The sequence below is a fragment of the Dipodomys ordii genome, unplaced genomic scaffold (assembly GCF_000151885.1).
Source record: "Dipodomys ordii isolate 6190 unplaced genomic scaffold, Dord_2.0 Scaffold111, whole genome shotgun sequence".
NCBI lineage: Eukaryota > Metazoa > Chordata > Mammalia > Rodentia > Heteromyidae > Dipodomys > Dipodomys ordii.
The window spans coordinates 7230363-7255201 of NW_012267327.1; the positions used below are offsets into that span (position 1 = coordinate 7230363).

Sequence of the window (24839 nt, forward strand, 5' to 3'; positions counted from 1 at the left end):
TTCTTCTTCTTCTTCTTCTTCTTCTTCTTCTTCTTCTTCTTCTTCTTCTTCTTCTTCTTCTTCTTCTTCTTCTTCTTCTTCTTCTTCTTCTTTTCTTCTTTTATTTTTGTGGTCGTGGGGTCTGAACTCTGGGCCTAGGCCTGTCCCTTACCTCTTCAGGTCAAGGCTAGTACTCTACCACTTGAGCCACAGCACCACTTCCAGCTTTTTCTGCTATGTGGTGCTGAGGAATCAAACCCAGGGCCTCATGCATGCAAAGCAAACACTGTACCACTGAGCCACCTTCCCAGCCCTCCCTGAGCTTCTTTTTGCTCAAGGCTAACACTCTACTACTTGAGCCACAGCACCACTTTTGGCTTTTTCTGTTTCTGTGGTACTGAAGAATCAAACCCAGGGCTCCATATATGCTAGGCAAGCTCTCTACCACTAAGCCATATTTCCAGCCCACGAATACCATGTTTTTAAAGCCAGAGTTAGAAGTACATTTATTTGTGTTAAAAAAGAGAGAGAGAGAGAGAGAGACATACACACATATGCCTGAGTATGCTTGTTACAAGCATTATCTTTCAAGAATATCAGTATTTGCTTCTAAGGAAGGGATAGAGACATGAGGAAGGAGAGAAATCTATGTAAGAGTATGTCCATCTTTCATTACACCGTATGAGTGTTTTCATCTTGTGCAAGCATTTATTTTTACATTAACATTTTGAAAGTGTATGTATGCGTGAGATAGAGAGCAGAGAGAGGGCACACAGTTATTTCAGGATCACTGACCATGATGGCCCTCGTTTATAATCACTGAACTTGGACTGTCACCCTTCTCTCCTCTATTGAAGTAGCTGCTGCCTGCTCTCTGATCAAACTTGCAGCTCCCCACAGACTTTCCATGCTATGTGGTCTTGAGGATTGCACAATAGGCAGAGTGACACTGAGTGGAGCCCAGGCCGCCACAGGCCCAGTGTGGGTGGGCATCCTGTTACTAGGGGCTGTGAGGAGCACTGCACAATCGATTCTGGGAGCACATCGGTTGAGTCCTCTACAGGTGGCTTGGGCTTTAAATACCTGGAAGCCTTCCTCAAAACAAACCACAACAGCAATGTACAGAGAAGTATGTCATTTTATGACATGAATGTATGAATAATGAATAAATAAAAATGTGCAAATGTGAATTCTATCTAAGCATATAAATACTGACTGAAGGATAATGGGGAAATGTGTGTGTGTGTGTGTGAGAGAGAGAGAGAGAGAGAAAGAGAGAGAGAGACATCTCATTTTCTAAGATTAGAGGTACTTAACATTTAAGACAAAAAGGATGATGGTGAAGATTCATTTACTTATTCATTTGGCAAACTTTTATCGCACACTAATTATGTTCAAAGCTGTGATCTAGGTAATAAAAAAATAAATCTACTATGGGTCTAAGGCTTTTGTGGGCTAACCTGGTCACTTGAGCTCCTGTAGTAATGTGAATAGCAAGGTCAAAAGGAGCTTGACTTGAAAAATTCATCAACTTCACACTCACGGAATTATTTGACCTTTATGGATTCCAGAGAGGGGAGATGCCTGATGAATCTGATTGTAGCATGAGCCATTATCCTTTTACCTGTATGCTTCTATTCTTTTCTTAACTTATTGCACAACCAAGCTTTTCTGAGCTTTTAGGGTTCTGAAAGCCAGGTGAGATGTTCTATTGTAAAATCAAATAAATAGCACTCCTGCACTTCTTTTATTTAAAAAAAAAGAAAAAAAAGAAAGAAAGAAAAAAGAAAAATCAAGTCAGTGGATAGGATGTGCTTAACTCTTTAAGTTTTTCTCCCTCTGAAGCTTTCTTAAACCCTTGTCACTAGCTATTGCTTATTCATCCTAGAATTTTTAAAAAAAAATAACACAATAGCTATCTGATTTAGAAGAAATTCCAATGCTAGTTATTTCTCTTATCTGTGAAATGAAAGGATGGAATGGCTCATTCTGAGATTGTTAGGAGCCTCCCACATCAACACCCCACAAGCTCCAGCTTTCTTAGAGGCTGTTGATGTGCTATTTGACAAGCCTGCAGGGCCGCAGCTGGGAGCTAGGGCAACACTGGCACGCCAGGCCCCACAGCCTTGAAGTGTCCTGGGACACAAGATCCCACCCCTGGATGCCTTTTGCTCAGACAATAGGAGCAAGTCCAAGTTGAACTTGGACTAAAAGTTCAACTTTTCTCTATATTCTCTAACAATTTACAACCATATATGGCAGCACATGTCCTTAAAAGAAGAATTCTACTGGAAGGTTCTTTGTGTGTGTGTGTGTGTGTGTGTGTGTGTGTGTGTGTGTGTGTGTGTGTGTTGTGGTTCTTAAAGCCTAACTAGTTCCCACAACAGTTGTTACCGGTAGCACCCTATACCCTTTTCTCCTTTAGTTTGAAGAGAAGGAGCAGGGGGAAAACTGGCTGAAAGAAATCATTTATGTTGGGTTTTCAAGTGACTATAGAAACTTTCTTATAGCTGGGGAATTGCTGAGGGACCCACAGTTTATTGAGCTAACGATGCTACACTGTGAAGGTTAGGCTAGGGCAGAAGATGCCTGGTCTCCGCTGCCTGAACTCCACTCACTAAGCCCCTGACCCAGGAAGGAGCACTGGTGGGCTGGACAGCCCGAGGGGAGAGGCTGCCCACTGTGGTTGGAGGACGATGCAACAGCAGAGCTGCATTACAGCAGGGTGTCAGTCACGTGGCCGCTCAAGCAGAGAAAAGCCAGACCTTACTAGAACCAGCTGGGACCAATATGGACCACAAAGATGACCTTCTCTTGTCATTTGCTTTAGGATAACAGCCTGTCCGCATCACTAGCCTTGCAAAATTTCCGGTTCCTATTATACATCTGACATCCTCTCACATCCAAGAACCCCACGGAAGGACACACTGGGGAGCAAACTCCATTCTGAGAAAATCCCTGATCTATCCCAGAAATTCCCATCAAGTCTGTGCCTTAGATTATGAACTATCCCCCTTCTATCAAGCTTGGCTGTAGCACGTGCTTCCTCAAATCCCGGTGTCTGGGACGCACTCTGAGAGCCTCTGTACTTACTCCTGACACGAGGGATTTTGGTTTGCAATAAAAGATGGACTTTGTCTGGTCTCTGAATTTTTTCAGGTGGTGACAAGAACCTGGAATATATTGGGTAGAAGCCTCAGTCTTTCCGTCTGTCTCTGACACCTCCTTGGTCCTTGCTCCCAGCAATAGAAAGACAGTTGTTTGCCACGCCGAGTCCAGTGGAGTCTGCTTAGCATGGGAAACCATCTATCAGACCAAGATAGGGGCTTCAGAGACCTATCTCTGAGTTTTGGGACTTCACCGAAGTCTACCTCAGAGAATGGGGCTTTACAGAAACCTATCTCTGAGTTTTGGGACTTCACCGAAGTCTACCTCGGAGAATAGGGCTTCTAAGAGGCCTACTCCTGGAAAAAGGCTGGCAAACCCCTGGGAAAGATGTGTTTCTGCCTTTCTTTTCCTCATAAGAGTGCCTATTAATCTTTTACTGCTTATACTGCTCTTTGTACTTACTCATTGTCAACGTTCCCTTATTCAAAGCTATTTCTTAAGAGTGTTGACGACTCCAATATCTGATGAGTGTCTTAAAAATATGACTAACTCACCAGAGTTAAGTGCTACCCTGGAAGCCCCTCTTATGGAGGCTAGTAGACAAGTTATAAGTAAATATAAAAGTATTGGGGGTTTCACGAAGTCACTTCAGCAGAAGGAATTGTTTGTAAGGGATTTACAAGAAGCAGTAGGCTCAGCTAGAACAGAAAGGATGCATGGCAATTGCTGAGACAATTATTTAGGAGAAAGAATTTCCTGCTATTTACTAAGAGACTTGCTAGATCCAGGTCTCCTTGAGGTTTACTATTAAAGAAGAAACAGGAAAGATCTATTTGGGAAAGTTAAGGCCTCTATAAAGATAGGTAATGGTTAATTGGTGACAAACATCGTAATTGTTGTATTTCTTAGAGATAAGCCGGAAACAAGTGCCTATCAGGCGATCAGCTGGTGACCACCTAAAAATGAAGCCATGCAGCAGGATTGTGTAACCTTTTGCCCTTTCTCATGAAGACTTCTGTTATAAAAGTTTGTTATCCTCTGCATTAAATCACACTCAGCATCCACTCCTCTTGTGTGTGAGTTGTCTGTTTGCCATCTCCCCCCCTATTCCAGGTTCCTCCCCTAGGTGTCCTCCGTCGTCCTGACAGAACCAGGTCCGCGGCAGTTGTTTAAATCTTCCCAGGAGCAGCTGTGTACACTTTGAGGCACAGAAAACTTTTCTAGGAAGTGGTGCTGTGGCTCAAGTAGTAGAGCACTAGCCTTGAGCACAAAGAGCCTCAAGGACAGGGCCCAGGCCGTAAGTTCAAGTCCCACAACTGACAAAAAAAAGTAAGCTGGGTGCTGGTGGCTCATACTTATAATGCTAGCTACTCAGGAGGCTGAGATCTGAGGATCACAGTTCAAAGCCAACCTGGGCAGAAAAGTCTTTCTTTTTGGTTGGTTGTAGGACTTGAACTCTGGGCTTGGGTGCTGTCTCTGTGCTCTTCAGCTCAAAGAGAGTGCTCTACTGCTTGAGCCACAGCGCCACTTCTGGTTTTCTAGTGGCTTATTGGAAATAAGAGTCTTATGGACTTTCCTGCCCGGGCTGGCTTTGAACCGCGATCCTCAGATCTCAGCCTCCTGAGTAGATAGGACTACAAGCGTGAGCCACTGGTGCTCGGCTCTGGGCAGAAAAGTCTGTAAGACTCATCTCCAATTAACCACTAGAAAAATTGAGAGCATTCAGACTCTGAGTTCAAACCCCATGACCACCACCACCACCAAAAAAAAAAAAAAACCCAAACCTTTTCTAATAAATAGTAATAACAATGACAGATCATATGTATTAAGCTGCACAGTGGACTTGGCATCTGTCCACACAATCTGAATAACACAGGCCTTACTACAGTGTAATCTTTAGAATTAAAAAAATTAGAGGGAGGTTGTGAGAGACGTAACCTGCAAGAACAGGTTTGTTTGTTTGTTTGCTCATTTATAAGTCTGAAGTTCTTTTTGGAAAACTTGTCCTGAGTTTTGTTCCTGGGATGATAATGATGTCACTGGTGGCGTGACATTGCGGCTAACTCATCATTCTTCGAGTTTGATGTTGACATTAACTGGGATGCCTGTCAACTGTGGGGTCTGGAGATGGTTTCAGCTTTTTCCAGGGTGTGTGTGTGTGTGAGAAAGAGAGTGAATATGATGCCTCCATCAGCCTCTGAGAATGAATGGCTATAGTAGCCATACTCAGCTCAGCAAAGGTCGGCGGAATGTAACTTTGTTACCAGTGGCAGAGAGTTCTTCATTCAAATTTCCACTTAAAAGACATTTGCACATAGAAATAAGGTTACATCTGGTGGCTCACACCTGTAAAGCTAGCTACTTAGGAGGCTGAGCTCTGAGGATCATGCTTCAAAGCCAGCCCAGGCAGGAAAGTCTGTAAGACTCTTATCTCCAATTAACTACCAGAAAACTGGAAGTGGCACTATGGCTCAAGTGGTGGAGTGCTTGCCTTGAGCTGAAGAGCTGAGGGACAGTGCCCAAGCCCAGAGTTCAAGCCTCATGACCACCACCACCACCACCACCAACAACAACAAAAGAAATAAAGTTACAGAAGTGATTTAGTTGTGCAACTAAGTCATCAAGCATGTTTAATGCTCTGCACAAAAGGGGATTATAGTGTCACAGAGTCAGCTGCTACCATAGCACTGCAAGATGCAGCTTTGCTGTGTGTGTATGTGCAATTAAAATATGTGTATGTGTCATGCAGTTAAAATAAGGAAAAAACAAGTGAAGAAGAATAACAAGATAATCACAGTATCAAATCTTAGGAATACTTTAAGTGAACCAGGCAAACACCAACATACCTCCAGCTGGGCTTGGAGGTATGTATGATTCAACTGGTAAAGCACCAGCGAAACAAGTATAAGGCTCTGAGTGAATGATTATAAGTGAGGATTTGTCTATATTTATATGTAGTACATTATATATAACATGAATATACTTATCTGGATCAAAAACAGAACCAAGTAGAAATCGAACAAACCAATTCGAATGGACAAAATAAATTCAGGTGAATAACACAATTCTAGCCATCTAGTTCTTTCTTAGCAAACACAAAGTGTGTATTGTCAATAGCTTTTATAAAACATACAAATTTCCTGAGGCTGAAAAATGGACATGGGATAGGCATAGAAGGCACTGATTCACATGATGTGCAAATTTGGATGGATGCCATATGCTTAAATTCCAAAACATCTCAGATATAGACTCCATCCATCCATCCATCCATCCATCCATCCATCCATCCATATATCCATTTGATCCATTTAGGTACACAATCTACCAACTATCATAATCAAAATTAAAAATATACTTCAGTAATTTGAGAATCTATACGAGTTCCCAAGTGTTAGGAATAATTCTTATTATTGAAAAAGTTAGGAATAGATAGCCTATTGGAGGCATAGCTCAACAGTAAGAGTGCCTGTTCAGCAAGCACAAAGCCCTGAGTTCAAACCCCATACTGCAAAAATAAACAAACAAATGTCTGCTTAGAAATAATATATAGCCAACTCAAAGACTTTTTATATTTTATTTTGCCAGTCCTGGGGCTTGAACTCAGGGCCTGAGCACTGTCCCTGAGCTTCTTTTGGTCAAGGCTAGCACTCTACCACTTGAGCCATAGCACCTCTTCCTGCTTTTTCTGTGTATGTGGTACTGAAGAATCGAACCCAGGGCTTCATGCATGCTAGGCAGGCAGTCTACCACTAAGCCACATTCTCAGCCCTACTTTTTATAGTTCATTATTTTGCATTGTAAATGTGTTATCTTTTCATTAGCAAACCTTAGCTGAATTATTAACATAGTTTCACTTTTAAACTGTTACATTTCTTCAAATGAGTACAATAGCATTTCTTTCTTTCTTTCTTTCTTTCTTTCTTTTTGGGGCCGGTCGTGGGGCCTGAACTGTGGGTCTGGGCATTGTCCCTCAGCTCTTCAATTCAAGGCTAGCACTCTACCACTTGAGCCACAGCGCCACTTCCGGCTTTTTATTTTTCTGCTTATGTGGTGCTGAGGAATCGAACCCAGGGCCTCATGTATGCAAGGCAAGCGCTCTACCACTGAGCCACCTTCCAGCAGCATTTCTTTCAAAGTAGGGATATGGCAGGTTTTTTATTAAGTGAGAAAATATTTTGCCCCTGTGCCAATACTTGATAAGATTTTGCATTGTATTTTATTTATATCCAACAAAAGGAAAATGCTTTGCAGTCTACAGCATTCTCTTTTGGTTGCAAAAAGCCCATTGATCAGACTGGGCTGAGAAATGTCAGGGGTGGCCGTCACTCCCAGCCACGTGGGGGTGCTGTGAATCTCTAGGTGCTCTCAGGGAAGCCTCCGCTGTTACCTGTAGTGTTGAAGCCGAAGAGGAGAGGGCAGGACACAGCAAAGGCCAGGACCCACACGGCTGTGATCATGAGGGCCACACGTCGACAGGAACTCTGCCCTGTGCCATGCTGATAGTGAACTGGCATGACCACTGCAGTGTACCTGTGAAAACAAGGGCGGAGGTGTCAGGCTTGAGACAGGATGTGGAGCCATTGTGACAACAAGTTGAAAGAGGTTACTAAAGAAGGAACCAGGCCAGCACATGTCAGAGAGGAGTTAGCAACGTGTTGGTTGAATGAAAAGAGAAAGGCTGAGATGACAAAGTTCTTGAGAGGAAGAGCAGAGAAAGGAAGGAAGAACATAAACAATATAATAGTAGCAGGTTGCTGGGAAGTTTCTGAGTGATTTTTCCAGCACCAGCAGCTCCAAGTCCCATGTCCTTTATTTCACAGACTCTTGATGCAGGTCTGGGGGCCTTTAACTTTCTTCCATAGCTTTCTAGACAGTAATACTCCTGTCCTTCAGGAAGATGTTTTCCCCCTGCTTGTATCCTAATACAAATTCTGCCCTCAAAGTGAGTGTTTCAACTAATAGAGGCTTTGAAAATGGATCTGAGTAATAGCCGGATGGAGGTTTATTTAAAAATCGTGTCTTTTTGCTTTTACACGAGGTGTTAGTCAACCTTTTTCTTAGCAGTGATAAATACTGGAGAGCTAAAGGTTTCAGTCCTTGATTAGCTGGCTCATTACTTTGAGTGTGCCATGAGGCAGGACATTATGGCAGTAGCAGCCTTCTCCTCCCCAAAGAAGAGGAGATTTGGGGAGATCAATGATGCACTCAGAGCCAGAAAATTGGGGTGGCCCTATAGGCTGAAGCACAGAACAAGATTTCCCCAGGAAAGACCACGTGGCAAGAGCACTTGCAGAGCATTTCTGAACACTCAGGGCTGAATTTCCTCAATAACTGGATACTTGTAATTGCCTGGGATGAGGAGAGGGGATAGGAAGGGCCTGCTAAAAATGCAGATTCCCAGGCCAGGCCCCTAGAGATCTTAATGTGGTACTTTTGGAAGGGGAACCCAGGAACGTGTATTTTTTTCCTTTGTTTTATTTCCTTGCGATGTTGGCGATGGAACCGGGGCTTGTGCATGCTAGGCAAGAGCTCTCTCTACCACCCAGTGACATCCGGGGTCCAGAGATGAGTATTTTTAACAAGCGAATGTATCTTATCACTAGACAAGTTTGAGGAAGTCTACCTTAGGGGAGACTTCTGTCAAAGATTCCTAACTTGGTAAGAAGTGAGAGACAAGACTACAATGTATCACTGTCACATCACACTTTTTTCCTCCCCCCCCTTTCTTTTTGAAAGCATGATTCAATCCGTTAGCATAAACGAGGCCCTCACCCGCTTTGCCCATGCTGTTCCAGAATCCGCCATCAGAGGGCACCAGAATGCAGCAAGAAGGCTGCCAGCTCTGCTGGGGTGAGAAGTTCACGGCTCACCTGGGGGCTCTCCAGGCTCTGCGGGGAGGGGCAGGCGGGAAACCCTCCCCCGCCCCCCTCCAGGTGCCTGCGGGGACCCCAAGTCCTATCGGGGCAGATTGTTTAGCCTCCCGTTTCCTCTCGGAGCGATGGCCGATGACCGATCGGATGACCGACCGCGAGCGTCAAGCACCGCCTTGGGCTTGGCCCGGGGCCGCCTGTGCGCGCAGGCCCGCCGGGCGGTCTGCGCATTCCGGGACCAGGCCCGCCGGGCGGTCTGCGCGTTCCGGGACCGGCGCACCCGCTGTGCCGCGGTCCCCGCGCCCTCTGCCAGCCCGCCTGCCTTGTGTTCGTGCTTTCTCAGGGTGGCGTGGTCCGTGCGCTTTAGAGATAAGGGACGGGGGGGGGGGGTTGGTGGGGGCGTGTCTCCTCTCTGTCCCAACTCTGAGGCTTTCCCGTGTGACTGAACTTCGTTACTCCAGTGCCCAGTACTTATTTAAACACTGAAGACACAGTATGATCGTTACCTTACATATTGTGCTAAGGGATCAGAGATGGCTCGTCTCGGTGAATTGATGTCTCTGTGTGTATGTAACTCCTGATTATTGGGGAACATTGACTTTATCAACCAACGGGCGTGCAGGCGTTCCTCAGTCACAGTCTGAGGCAGTTGCTGTTATGTCTATGGCACAGATGAGGAAACCGAGAAGAGACCCTGCAAGTTTGATGGACTTGCCCGGAGTCCCTGCTATTTAGGCCTTCCAGAGCTATAGGGACTTAGAGTGAGACTCGCAGATGTCTTTGAACAGTAGGACAGTTTCTAGAGTACAAGGAGGCAGACAGGCTAGAGATGGGGTGCACTGCACACCCGTAATCCTTCAACTTTGGAGGTGGAGGCTGGAGGGTCGTGAGTTCAAGGCCAGCCTGGACTATGTATTGCATCCCTGCCTCCCCCCCCTACCCGGCCCCAAATCCCCAAACAATTACAAAACAAAACAAGAGCCCTGGGATGTCATTCAGTAGTAGCATGCCCATGGTCCTATGTTCAATTCCCAGCACCCAGAAACAAAACAACACAATGGCAGGCTGGCTGCCTCCTTGCTTTCCTGCATTTACTAGCGATCATGACCTGCTTATGGATGCATTCTGGCCTACAAATCAGTATTGGTAAAATGCATCAGGGAACCTACCTTGCTGAATTATCAAGAGGACTAGCGATAAAGAATGAAAAGCTCTAAGTGCCTGGCACATTGTACATACTAAATAAACAATAGCTATTTTGATTGCTGTTGCTTGTAGCTTCATACAAGTTAGAATTAGCTAGGCCATTGAAGAAGTTAGGGTTGTGTTTCATTTAGCCTGAGAAAACTGTACCTATAGAGTCCAGCTGCTGGCATTGCCCCCTCCCTAATGCCCCACCCCTACCTTCACTAATAAAGGGATTCATCATAGCAAGTTAGAAAGTAATAGTGGCAGAAGCAGAAGAATTGGGTCCTGCTCTCACACCTGTATAGAAGCTATAGAACCCTCTGCAAGCATGGACCAATTCTGCTCAGATGGGTGAACTGTGATTGGCTTTGACTCCCAGTTGCATCATGGGTGGGGTGGGGGGGACCTATCTATCTATGGAAGATCTTAGTACTCTGGCCAAGATCGACTTCTAGCCAGAGCCCTGTCCCAAAGTGGGAGCAGGGGTGGGATGGGGGTGGAAAGGAGGAGGGCACCTCTTTAGGGAAGCTGACAGTGTGGGTGGGGGTGGGGAGTGGGGGGGGAAGAGGCCTGCCTGGGTGGGAGGGCCTTACTCTCACTCCCCTGCCTGAGTTTAATGAGCCCCAGATCTCGGGGAGGGTTGCTTTTCACCACCTTTTATTTGGTCAGACAGGGGGTTCAATAAATCTTTAGTTCCGTGGCCTCCCCTCGTGGAATTGTTGAAGGAGAAAGCCTTTTGCAAATGACTGGAAAGCCCTTTGCAAATAGAAAGTGCTTATTTAGATGCAAACGAAAAATCCAAGGTGCCTGTGACTCATCTGGTACCTATTGTGCTTGCTGCAAAGACAGGAGGCTTGCTTGTGTGATGGGTGCCATTTGAGAGCCACTTAAAGAACTCCCTGGTGAATGAATTTGGTTGCATTATTCCTGGGCTCCTCTCTGAGGACTCTAATTTTCACTGCTTGGTTGTGTTCTTCCTCTTCTGACACTTTCTCAGCCATCTCCCAGAGTTAGCTCTGACCCCAGGATGCAGCAGCAGAAGCGGGGGGGGGGGGGGGTGACCTACTGCGAAGCCATGGAGCCACAAGGTGGGGGCTTGGACTCAGAGGGAGGACTTCCCTCTCTGCTTATTTAAAACAAGAAAAGGCGGCTTTAATCCACAGATCTGGACCTAAGAATCTAATGACAATAGTATTACTTGTTTTCAACAGCCCCCCCTTTTTATCATTTCCTTTTCTTCTCTATCTCTTACCACCCTGTTATTACAGACCAGGGCTTCATGACCAAAAATGACTGAATCCATTTGGTCAAGTTTGTCAGACTGGTGACTGGCATTGTGTGAAAACCAAGGGTCCGTGTGAATGACTGAATTGCTAATGAATTGACCAGCTATCTGGCATCACATGAACAGATTTTAATGCGGTGTACTGCAAACTGCTGTGAGGGATAATGGAGGCAGCTTTTTCTGAGGCTTATTTTTCATTCTTAGAACAGGGAGGGGGCTTCATTTGGAGGTCTGGTGAAGATAGGTCCATAATGAAAAGAAGCCCTTCGGTCCCTGGGATCGAAAGCATGGCTTGGCCTTTCAGGTTTCAGGCAGATGGATGCTGTGAGTTATGGAAAATTTCCTATATGGCACACAAGCCAGTTGAAGCTTTATTTTTGTTCATTGCCTTTGAAATGTGTCATGTGAAGATGTGTGTGGGAACCTAGGCTACTGCAAAATGGAGAACAGTGCCCCCTTCTGGCAGGAAAATTGTAAGAAGATACCCTCTCAGGACCTACTCAGGACTTGGAAAATGAAGCCCTGGCTGAATTCTGTTCCCACACTCCTCTTCATGATACAACTCCTCAGCCTCTCCTTTAGGCCTCTCTCTCTCTCTCTCTCTCTCTCTCTCTTTCTCCTCTCTCTCTCTCTCTCACACACACACACTCTGTGTGTGTGTCTGAGACTGTGTCTGAGGTGGAGTGGATGGGCATAATATAAGAAGATAGGGAGGATAGTCAGGAACTACCTCCATTTATATAATTGCCTCTCCTTACAGGTTAACCTTTTACCCTCTCCTGAGCTTTCTGAAGATGCCTATCTGTGATATTAGCAGGCTAGTATAGGCTGATAGGTAGATATGAGCTGGACCCAAGATGTGCCGCCATTACAAGATTTCATTCCCTACAACTGAAGATGGCTCTTAGGTTGGACCAGATACGATTATGGTCTTACATCCTTAGGGAACCCACTCTCTTTAACAAAATCAAACATGTCTCTTGAGGCACAATGCTCACTATGACCTCCCGCGGGTGGTGCTGAGAGCAAAGAGGATCTAATTGGCAGGCCCCTGTCCTTGTCCTCTTCAGAGCTCAAGTGTATGACTTCCCACAGCAAGGGAGTCCCTACAAAGGTATCAATACATTTGAGGACAGGTTTCAGATGAGATCCTCAAGTTTTTTCCCACCTACTAACCTCATCCTATTGGATAACATAATCTCAGGCCTTGACAACTTTGGGCTGTACCCGAAGAACAAGAGGAGCCCTTGGAACATCCCATTCACTGGTAACAAACATTGGCAGCTCCAGCCAAAGGCCACTGAATTTAGCTTAATACTCCTCACTCAAGGCTCCATAACAAGCAAAGCAAGGAGATTCACAGGTGACAGGAACCTGGGCTTAACAGAACAGTTTGGGATGGTAGAGCTGACAATAAGGCAAAACAGTTGCAGCCAACGACTTCCGTAAACAACCCATTCTCCCAAACATGTACCAAACATCCAGAAATTATACAACGGGCTTAGATATGAGAGCTAAAAATATTATAATGTCTCTATCTCATCAGTTTTTGACAGCTCTATTGAAATATAATGCACATATGGCACAATTAATTCCCTTCCAGTGTACAATTTAATTTTTTGGTATATTTATGGGATTAGGCAACCATATCCTCTATTTTTAAACTACTTTTCAATGGCATTATTTCTAGCAGGGTGGACATTTTTCTTTTCATTTTCCTTCTCACTTGGAGAGCTAATCCAGGTTGGTTTGCAATATCACCAAAGGGAAGGCTTTGCATGTGCATTCGTTATGTTATTCTTTTAGTTTTTGTTCAGTACATGGAAGAAATTTCAGATTATTGGTGGAAAAGGTACAGCTCTAGGCCATATGAGAAAAGGCCAGCTACATGTATGACAATGTAGTAGCAGAGAAAGCATTGTGAGGACTCAGGGCACCTGAATCAAGCAGTGTAGAAGGGGCCTATAAATAAGGACATCCCAAGAGGATAGAGCATGAGGAGGATGTGGGAAAACCAAAAAAAAGAAGAGGTTAATAAAATCGACTTAGTGAGCTGCAGTGGCTCACACCTGTAATCCTAGCTACTCAGGAAGCTGAAATCTGAAAGGTGACAATTGAAGACTATTCAGACAGAAAAGTCTGTGAAACTTTATCTCCAGTTAACTAGCAAAATGTTAGACTGAAGGCACAACTCAAGTGGTAGAGCATTACTGAGAACAGGAAAGCTGAGCAAGAACTGGAGTTGAAGCCTTAATACCTTTACACGTACACACACATACAAAAATAAAAGGACTGAAGCCATGGATTTTGAATAGGGTAATGTAAACGAGGGCTACAATTGTGGGGTGTGTACTTCGGAGGGTGGGTGATGTTACTGGCACATCAAATTTGATAGGGGAGGGCAAAGAAAAGAAAGATTCAGTTGAGCTTGAAAAAAGGTCTGCAAAAGCAGTCTGTAAGTAGAGATTGCTTGAGTGTGGGATATTAGGAAAAGAGAAAGAGTCCAACGAAACCCAGCATTCTGAGACAAAGATGGTGTCATTGAGAATTCATCAAATCAAGACGGTTTGTGCTTGATTAACAAACCCCAAAGCTCTATAATATTTTGTGTTATAGAAACCAATGTGTTATTCAGGCAGCAACATAATCTGAAATTTGGGGATGTCTGCAGGGGTATAGGTAGAGATTTGGTAAGGTTAGCAAACAAATCTTATTAATTTGAGTACAATAGTCATTCATTCAAATGTAGGCATGGCCCCACCCCAGCTGTGTGACTTTGGCAAATGCTTTAACCCAGAGGAAATGGAGATTTTATTAGAATTTAAGAGTTGGTAGTTACGATGAACTGAATTAATCCATGCTAAAGCTTAACATAATGCAATACATTCTCAATAGATGGCAGGTCTTCCTTGGGGTTATCTTTTGGAACCATTGCGAGATATTGAAGTCATTGGGAAGGAGAGAAGAGGTGAAGGGAGCAGGAGGCTGTTGAGGGCTCAGATGACCGCCCTGCCCCGGGGTTCCCAGTGTGCCTGGGGATCCCTTGTGTCAATTCTAAGTCTTAGGCAGTGGGGGAGAGAATGAAGAGTAGAAGATGAAAAGGGGAAGTGAGAAACAGAAGGATTCAGAACAAGGATGGAGAATCTGAGTGCTTTTAGGGATGGCTCCAGTAGAACACATGTACAGAAGAACCCAAGTCACAAACATCCACTCCAGGAACCAAAAGCTATATTTAAAGCACAATTCATTTGCTGTTCTTAAATTGTAAAAGGAAACCTATAGACTCGAGGCATCCTTCCTAAAATTGCCTTTCTCTGGCCTGGAAAATATATCCATGTTTGCATCTCTCTTTCCTCCCAAACAAATAAGCAAAACAAGTACAGAATTTCCTATCAACAAGCAAAACAAATACAGAATTTCATATCAACAGAGGCAGCTCACCTTTTGTCCTTTTCTACTACCGTTTTTCCCCTTCCAATTAGAAATCACAAAAGCCCCTAAGGATGTTAGAAAGGTAAACTCACAATCTTATTTAGGGGAAAGACTAGGAAAGCTTATAGGACAGCTATTCCTCTCCTGGGAAAAGTATCTAAAAACAAAGAGACGGGTGCTAGTAGCTCATGTCTCAGAAGGCTGAGATCTGAGGTTTACAGCTCAAAGCCAGCCTGAACAGGAAAGTTGATGAGACTCTTATCTGCAATTAAGTACTAAAAAGACAGAAGTGGAGGTTTGGTTCAAGTGGTAGAGCACCAGCCTTGAGTAAAAAAGTTTAGGGACAGTGCCCAGGCCCTGAGTTCAAGCTCCAGTACTAAGAGGGAGGGAGGGAGAGGGGGAGGGAACAGAGGGATACAGACACAGACAGAGACACAGAGAGAGACAGAGAGAAACAATGCAGCAAGTTGAAGTGATTCCATTGTCTCAAGAACATAACCCGTATTCCCTGCCGCCCCCTTCTTTCCAGGACACCTTTCTCCTAAGCCCAGGAGGGAACTCCAAGCTGTACCTGTCTATACTGATGGCGCAGAGGTTCAGGATGCTGGCTGTACACATCATGACATCCAAGGTGACAAAAACATCACAGCAAATGCGGCTGAAATTCCATACTCCTCCTGTCACCTAGATATTGGAGACAAGAAAGATGTTAGTGTTTGTCTCAGCCAAGGAACAACAACCCCATTAGCTCTCTGGCCTTCCCTCTGCTGTTCAGTACAGGTGTTGATGCACCCTCCCAACTCCCTGTAGTTGATACTATTACCATGGTTACATGGACACAGAGGGTGTATAGGCTGTCTGAGCCTGATTGCTTAGGTATGGACAATCAGTGTTCAAAGGGATCTTCCAAATCAACTAGTGCTATTTTCTCCCAGTGGTCTTTGGTAAAGTATTTATTAAGGATGTAGATTTCTGCATCTTCTTTACGCCTAGGGAGCCAGAATCATGGAACTGGAGCCCATGAGTCTTCATCTGAAAGTGAACACTTCCAGATACATCAAGAGTTGTGCATCACTGATCTAGCTCAAACTGAAGCTCCTCCTCGTGCTTCAGGGATGTGCCCACAGATGCATATCAGCCTCTAGATGCACAGCTGGTAGTGAAAGAGCATGGGCAAGTACCTGATGTATTTATGATGCTGAAATTGCCTCTTAGAAGCCCCCTGCCTTGTAGGGAACTCACCACATACTCAGGAAAGAAGCTAAGAACAGGTTTGTCTTAAAATGTATCTCCAAAGTAAAAATCCCCCTGGCTTCAGGTTTGAAAGCTTGGAAACATCCCAAAACAACATGTAAAAAAAAAAATCTATGTAAAATAAGTCTATATCCATGTGACTGCCTTTCACCCCCAAATTCTACATCCCTATCATGGAGAAGTGGGGAAAGGCTGGACCCAGGAAAGGAAAAAGAGCAAGATTTTCTTTTCTTTTTGTTTTTGGTCAGTGGTGGGGCTTGAACTCTGGGCCTGGGCGCTGTCCCTCAGCTCTTCAGCTCAAAGCTAGTGTTCTACCACTTGAGCCACAGTGCCACTTCCGGTTGTCTGAGCGGTTTATTGGAGATAAGAGTCTCACGAACTTTCCTGCTGGCTTTGAACCATGATCCTCAGATCTCAGCCTCCTGTGTAGCTAGAATTACAGGCATGAGCCACTGGTGCCAAGCTAGGAGCAAAATTTTCTGCCTAGAAGGCTGGCTCTGACCTCATGCACTTCATTTAAGTTCAAACTCCATAGTTCTCCTCTGAGTAACGCTTAGGAAATATCAGGAATTTAGGTTACTCAATTTGTATTGTTTTGGGTTTTTTTTTTGAGACTTTTACATAACCTAATTAAAGCAGGAAGATTTGTCAGGGAGATTGTCACTTCTGAATGTCTACAAACCGACATCCCTGGGCCCCGAGGCTTTGGGCAGTTGCCAGGATCCTGCCTGTGGGGCTGCCATTCTTGGGGAATCTGTTCTGTCAAAGAGAAGCCTGTGAAACTTCCTGCTCCCACATGTAGTTGTGTGTTTATGGTGTTCCTCCTGAGCAGGCCCATTGGCTATTCATGGAGGAAAGAAGGAAGGAAGGAAGGAAGGAAGGAAGAAAGGAAGGAAGGAAGGAAAGAAGGAAAGAAGGAAGGAAGGAAGGAAGGAAGGAAGGAAAGAAGGAAAGAAGGAAGGAAGGAAAGAAGGAAGGAAGGAAAGAAGGAAAGAAGGAAGGAAGGAAGGAAGGAAGGAAGGCAAGCAGGCAGAAAGGGAGAGAGGGAGGGAGGGAGGGAGGAAGGAAGGAAAGGAGGAAGGGAGGAAGGAAAGGAAGGAGGGAGGGATGGAGGGAAAGAGAGAAAGAGGGAAAGAGGGTGAGAAGAAGTTTTTCTCACCAAGACTGTCTTGATGTGAATAGGTCTCTTGACTCTTCCTTCCTGTTTTATACCAATAAAGCAAGGACCTTCTCCTTCCTTAACAACCTCCACTTGGATTTATTTTCTGCTTGGCCTTCTATTTTATTTCCATATTTGGTCATTTCTAGATGCTATTTTGCACTCACCAAATATTTTTGTTGTTGTAGTTTAACAGCAATGATAAAAATTAAAACAAGCGTGACAAAGTCAATTTTTGTTTACTTGGTTGTGGATTTACTTTCTGGCTCTATATAAATATAGACCTAATATAAATTTAGAGGAATTCTGAGAATGAAAGAAACTTTAAAAAGGGAGATGTAAGGACCCTGATGTACAGAGTGATAATCACACAATGATTTAGGAGAAACGGGCGAGTGAAAGACAGTTCTGCTCATTACACAGTACGCTCAGATGCTATCAAAGCTTCTCTCTGAAGTTAAATTTTGTATCTTTAATTTCATTTCACTATGTCTACTGTGCAGCTTATGCTTTAAACTTGGAACAAAACCGCTTTAAAAAATATTGGTGAGTGTGACTGTATATCAGGGATAGTATTAGTGAAAGTAGATAGGAAAATAGTCAACCCTGATGGCTTACTGCATGCCATTCATTCATCAAATTCATTCACTCATTCATTCACATATTCATTAAGAAAGTGCTTGTGAAGCTAGAACAGTTCTTAAAAGGAGGGTATATTATGTGTGTTAAGAGGTTCTACAAAATATACCACAGGATAATCTCCGAAGAAATTACAAGGTAACTGGAGAAGGGAGGCAATCTTGAATACACTAACTAGAGATTAATATGAGAACCTAAAATCATTACTATAAACATTTATTGAAAATTTACCCTAAATCAGTCACCTCCTTATATGACCCATTGACCCCATTCAGAAATTATTTTTTCCATTAATTTATTTTCAGAAGTTATCTTGAAGTCGTTGCACAGAGGGAGCTCAATTCAACACATCATTTTGTGAATACAATGCAGCCTTGGTCAATGTCACCCCCTTCATCATTCTCTCCCATCTCTCCCAATACCATCCACCCCTTCAACTTGCCTGGCTTCCAGAAATTTCTATCATACTTTCAAAAACTTCAGATTTTGAAAATGGAAATTGTGCTTTGCTTTGTATGTGCCTTAGAGATTTTTTTTGAGGACTATCTAATTTGATAGATTATTTGGTGAACCATGTTCACCAAATAGAGTTGAAGGTCTCTGAAGAACCTGAATCTGTTCTAAAGATCCCATTGCCTGTTGTTCTAAATGTGGAGAGATGGAATGTTGCCAGTTAAAAGCCAACATCTTAGTTTATATCATAGTACCTTAAAAAAATCACCATTTACTTTTAACATTTGCATCTAATCTAACATTCTCACAACTATTAGGTAAACCCTTTAGAATTTATTGCTAAGCCTAACATATTTCCAGCCTCCACCAACCCTAAAGCTAAGAATACTACAAAATAGCATCTGGTATCTATAGCAAAGATCTCCCACTTAACTGTTACCCACCTAACACTCCCACTAATGTATTAGTTAAATACATTGATTTATGACTTTCCTTTGTTCTGTGGCTATAAATGCTCATGTCACTTCTTCCATGGCAGATCATATCATCAGGGTAACTTGAAGCATATTTGGCTCAGAATTAATCTATTTTCTTATTTCCTTCAGAGCAGACGTGTTGTTTTTTGCATTGACAGACAGTATTTTTATCATAGAGGAAGGAAGCTGAGAAAGGCTAAGCCCATTGCCAAAGGGCACCTAGGTAGTAAAGGCAGACCTGACACTAGTATGGAGGTAGTTAATACTTGCTATAGGAAAGTGTCACTCAGGAAGAGGCAGCTATTAGGGAAGAGGGGGAAAGAAGAAAACAAGGTATCACCAGGGATCTTTGTGTGACAGACTATGTCTCTTCTTCCTAGGGAACGAGGGCCTTCCTGATCACCTCTTTCGCAGGGCTACAAAACAGCAGAGCAAACGTCAATGGTGGCTGCTGCCTTTGGGGCTGAGAGGACACACAGCAGCTTTCTTTGCTGCCCCTCTCATGAAGATCCCAGGTTGTCCTCTTCTTCCAGGCCATGGGATACAACCCCTGCCCTGGCTTTGCCAATTCCCTGTCTCTAGACTCTGCCATGTAAATTCCCCTTCATTCCTTCATCTCAGCTAAGTGTCAAGAAGAAAACAACCCGATTAGATGATTAAAGTAATCCCTACTAAGGTGCCACACTTAGCCTTCCCTGCAGCTTTCCTCATTAAAATGAGTCTGTAATTGGTGGAATTTGAAATGGAAATAATATATATATGTATATGTATATATATCCAGCAGTCTCCCATACCAAGTAAATAATAATAAGGGCTCAATAAAGAGCAGCAAAGGGTTAAGAATATGCCAAGTAACCTGCACAGATTATCTCATAGCAACTGAATGAAATAAATATGATGTCCAATTTATAAATAAAGGGAGACCTGATTGGGGTTGCCAGAGGTGTTGTTAGCCTTAGGATATGTAACTACTAGAAGGAGACAGAATTCCAGTCCCCTAGTATCAACTAGGATTCTATTCTGCCTCCTAAAGGTCTGAGCACAACATACACCTCTTAACTCCTCTGCTAGCACCAAAGGTAGATAGATAGATAGATAGATAGATAGGATATTTGTCCACTCACTCACCAGTAGATACACTATTTATTGAGTGTGCACTATATGCATGATACTTGGCTTGTATCTTGTGTTAAATTAATTGTTTGTGTTCTCCGGACTTCAGAAGACAAGGCATGGGTGTGTGTGTGGGGGGTGTGTGTTGTGAATGCATGCGTCTGGGGGTGGGTGGGCAGAGGGTCCAGAAGATGCTAAGAAAATAACTGTGGTATAGTGTGATGAGAGCTGACAGAGAGGTAAGTACAAAGCGTTGGGAAATCATGAAAGGTAAAGTGATTTTTTAAAAAATTAAAGCAGAAAAAAAAGAAATCTGATTGATTTAAGACTCTTTAGAGACATGATTTTTTCACTTAAATTCTGATGAATAACTCACTTCAGAATTATAGGCAGCCAGGTGGTGTTACTCTCACTTGCTAATGAATATAACTGACTCCCTTTGGCAATGCAGAAGGTGGGGAGTAAGCAGGAAAGAGTCTTCAGGTACTGACTTGGCTATTGATTTTCAACAGACACAGCCTAAGGCAGCAATTCCCAAATTTACTGATGATAAGGCTGCACCTCCCAAATCACTTATTAAACAAATGAGTTGCAGGCCTCATGCCAAATCAGTCCCTCAAATGATCCTTACTGCTTGGGAGGTTTGGGGAACATTGGTCTTGGAGGCATAATAATGCCTTCAAAAATATTTATCTCTAAACCAAGGTTCTTCAAACATTCTTTTCACTTTTTGAGACAGGTGTATGTACCTCAGGCTGACCTGAATTCCCAATCCTCCAACCTCAGTCTCCTAAATACTGGGATTATGTGTGTGCTACCACACTGGCTATGTTTTGTGTGTGTGTGTGTGTATTTCATTTTGTTTGATTTTGGTTGTGCTGGGGATAGAATCCAGAGTTACACAATGCTAGAAAAGCACACTGCCATGCAGCCAGACACTAAGTATTTTTTTTCTTTTTCTTTCTTTCTTTTCTTTTGTTTTTGTAAGTTGTGGGGCCTGAACTCTGGGCCTGAGTACTGTCCTTTAGCTCTTCAACTCAAGGTTAGCGCTCTACTACTTGAGCCACAGTGCCACGTCTGGCCATTTCTGCTTATGTGGAGCTGAGGAATTGAACCCAGGGCCTCATGCATGCGAGGCAAGCACTTTACCACTGAGCCACCTTCCCAGCCCCATTTTTCCCCCTTTTCTTTTGTGTTTTTCAGGGGGCCTGAAACTCAGTGTGTAGCTCAGCCTGGCCTTGAACTGAGGACTTTCCTGCCTCAGCCTTCTAGTGTTGGGAAAATAGGCATGCCTTCCATATCCAGCTCTAAAGTATCATTATGCCGTGGATCTTTGTGGCTTCACATCCTTTTTCAAAGGAATAGTTTTGAATGTTTAAATAATAAAAAAAAGCCTGATAGTGCATTGCAAACAGTACCAATTATATTGAGTTACAGTTAACAAAGTATCTTAAATATATGTACTTCTTCAATATTTCATTAGGCCACAAGACCCAGTGGCAAATCCTAGATTCCTCTAATTTCAAAGTCATGATGAATATGAATAATATTTCAAGATGTCCACAACAGCTACAATGTGACCTTGTTGCTGGAGGCCAGTGCAGCTCTTTCAATTCTTGCATCCAGGGAGATAATTGAGGAAAGAAAGGGATAGGAGAGTTTATTTGGAAAAGAAACTATTTTCTTTTAAAAATTTCCAGTATTGAGGCTTCACCTCTGGCTTGGTTGACCCTCAAATACTACTACTTGAGGTATATTTCCAGTCTGCTTTTTTGCTTATTTTGGAGATGGAGTTGAAGGATTGTTCTGTCTAGGCTGACCTTGAACCTCAATTTTCTGGATTTCAGCCTCCTGAGTAAGTTAGGATTACAGGTATGAGCCACTAGTGCCCAGCTAAAAAAATATACTTTCAATAGATTGAAATCCGTGGTCTTTAGGGTGAGAGTGGTCATTATTTTCACCCTGACATAGGTTTTTTAAATGGAAATTTAGGGGCTTAAAGGGTTAAGTTTTTCCCAGAATCAGCCCATGCAGATTTATAGAATTATCAGATCCATCAGTCCCCTCAAGTCTGGTTCATGGTCCTGGGTCTTAGTTTTGTTAGCTAAAGATCTAGTATTTCAGATACTGTTTGTTGTAGATCTACCTTCGGCTTGAAGAGAGCCTTGCACTAATTCTTAGGTGTATAGGGCACTCAAAAACATCTTTTGACATCCTATGCCTTTCGTGGAGTAATCGAACCTTTTCTTGTGTGTGTACTGGTCCTAGGTTTTGAACTCAAAACCTCTTTCTCTCACTTGTCTTTTTCACTCATGGTTGGTGCTTTTCTACTTGCTTTATTTTTTATTTCTTATTGTTACTATAAAGATGATGCACAGAGAGGTTAGAGTTACATAAGTCAGGTAAAGAGCACCTTCCTTCTTTGCTTCCTTCCTTCCTTCCTTGCTTCCTTGCTTCCTTCCTTGCTTCCTTGCTTCCTTCCTTCCTTCCTTCCTTCCTTCCTTCCTTCCCTCCTTTCTTTGTCAGTTGTGAGGTTTGAACTCTGGGCCTGGGCGCCGTCTCTCAGCTCTTCAGCTCAAGGCTAGAGCTCTACCACTTGAACCTACAGCACCACTTTAGGTTTTCTGGTGGTTTACTGGAGATAATAGTCTCACAGACCTTCCTGCCTGGGCTGGTTTTTGAACCATGATCCTCAGATCTAGCCCCCTGAGTAGCTAGGATTACAGGCAAGAGCCACCAGCACCAGGCAAGAGTACATTTCTTTTTGGTCAATGTCACCCCTTCCCTCTCTCTTTCCCCACTTCCTGATCACATTAAGGATTTCTTTGGCTAGAGGTTATGCCTACCTTAATTATTGAAGAAAGTGCTCAAGTTCAGCTTAGTGGAAATAAAGAAGCAATTTTCTTTGCATACAAGATGGAGAAATCCTTAGGTGCTCCAGCAGGATGGATTTTAGTTCTTTGATGAGATATTCAAGGACCAAAATTAGAATTACTTCTCAACTTGTCCTTCTATTTTGTTGCCACATTTATACAGTTTCCTTTTCCTTTTTTCTTTTTCCTTCCTTCTTTCTTGTTTTTTTTTTTTTGGTGGTGGGGGGAAGGTTGCTGTGGGGCAAGAAAAAGATCTCTGACTTCTTTGAATTTTAATGTTCTCATCTGTAAAATGAGAGTGTGATAGATTCTGAAATGTTTGGGGAGATGACAAGATGGCTGCATAGGTTAACTTAGATCTCACCGGGGCTGGAGGCTAGGGAAAAGCATCTCAGCCAGGCAGCCCACCATCCTGAGGCTACGGCCCACAGGAGGCTCTGTTTCCAACAAACCAATCACAGTCTGACAAATTGCCTACAGAGAAGAGAAGGGGAAAAGAGGACAGGGCAATACAAAACAGTGGTGATTACATGGTGGACAGCCCGTTTCTGAGTCCTGTTGTTTGCTTTCCTGATCTTTCTACTTTTACTTTGTTAAATAAACTCTTTGTTACTTTACTATAACTGCCCTTGTGCCTTGCTGTTCCTGGCTTAATTTATTTTATTTTATTATTTTTTGTCAGGCGTGGGGCTTGAACTCGGCCTGAGCGCTGTCCTTCAGCTCTTCAGCTCAAGATTAGCGTTCTACCACTTGAGCTACAGCGCCACTTCCGGTTTTCTGGTGGTTAGTTGGAGATAAGAGTTTCCCGGACTTTCCTGCCCGGGCTGGCTTTGAACTGAGATCTTCAGGAGGCTGAGTAGCTAGGATTATAGGCATGAGCCACCGGTGCCCTGCTCCTGGCTTAATTTACAAATTACCTTAATTAACAAACCCCCACCACACTCAAGTATTCTTAAATTCTAACCGGCTCTTAAAATCTCTTGCCATCAAGTATTGACTTCTTACTGTAGCTCATGTATTAACTTAAAGCAGGAGAAGAGCTTGGCATCCTTGCCTTCAATTTTTTTTTAATGTGTCTTTGTTTTAGGTTGTTCTCTATGTAGTCATTTTGTAACCATCTTAGGTTCCAGAATAACATGAGTGATTGATACCATCATCTTTATAACAAGGGACCAAAACTGCCCTTATGGGACAATAGTTTCCTCAGGACAGACTACCCAGCAAGCAGACTTATTTACGTTGGCTAAGGACATAATGCTAAGGACACTTAGCAAAACAGAAGACTGAAATAATGATCAACCAGGCCAAACTTGATTAGGATTGTTCAGTAACAATACATATCTTTTCCCTATTCTTTGTCTATTTAAAGTTAAAGTTCGTTTGTGTAATCTGGAGAATATAAGTGAACTGATGGTGCCATTTTCCCATGGCTGCCCAGGCTATGCAAGAAATCTTCTGCTGTTCACCATCACTGTCTTTACGGGGAGTATCCGGGTGAATGAACTGACCTGACGTGTGGAAACCCAGGAGCTTAGGAGCCTAAAACTCATGTTTCACAATGTACTGCAGAATTCTGGGGCCACTGTAGAAATTCTAGCTTGGTATATCTGATGTAGACTCTGGTCTGTATCCTTAACAAGCAGAAGGATTAGCATGGAGCAGTCAAGGTTTAGGAACACAGTTTGTGGGAATCTCTTTTTTCCAGTGAGGAGGTATTAAATTGCTGTTATCTGGGTTTTTTGGTTATTGTTTGTTTTAGCTATGGTAAAAGTCTCCTTTATTTTTAATAACCAGCATCGTTGCGCAGATCAGAGGCTCCTCCCTGTATCATCACCATCTGATACAGATAATTATTTTGGGGGTATATCTTCCTGATCAAATCCACCCTGTTCTGTTTTGTTATCTGCCTTATTTTTTTCTCATTCATCTTTTTTATTTTATTTACTCTTTCTCCCTCACCCTCTCTTCCTCCTTCCCTCCCTCCCTTCCTCCTTCCCTCCCTCCCTTCCT

The 24839-nt window shown here is 43.3% G+C and overlaps 1 protein-coding gene across 2 annotated transcripts in view; it reads right to left on the bottom strand.

Annotated features, from left to right (window-relative positions):
- Positions 1-24839, bottom strand: part of Drd3 (dopamine receptor D3) — a 48754-nt gene that overhangs the window by 7691 nt on the left and 16224 nt on the right. For both annotated transcript variants that reach the window (XM_013028530.1, XM_013028531.1), the window contains 2 exons: positions 15434-15546; positions 7475-7617 (listed from right to left, as the gene is read on the bottom strand). In XM_013028530.1, the coding sequence (XP_012883984.1) occupies positions 7475-7617; positions 15434-15546 (256 nt within the window). The remainder of the gene's footprint in view (positions 1-7474; positions 7618-15433; positions 15547-24839) is intronic.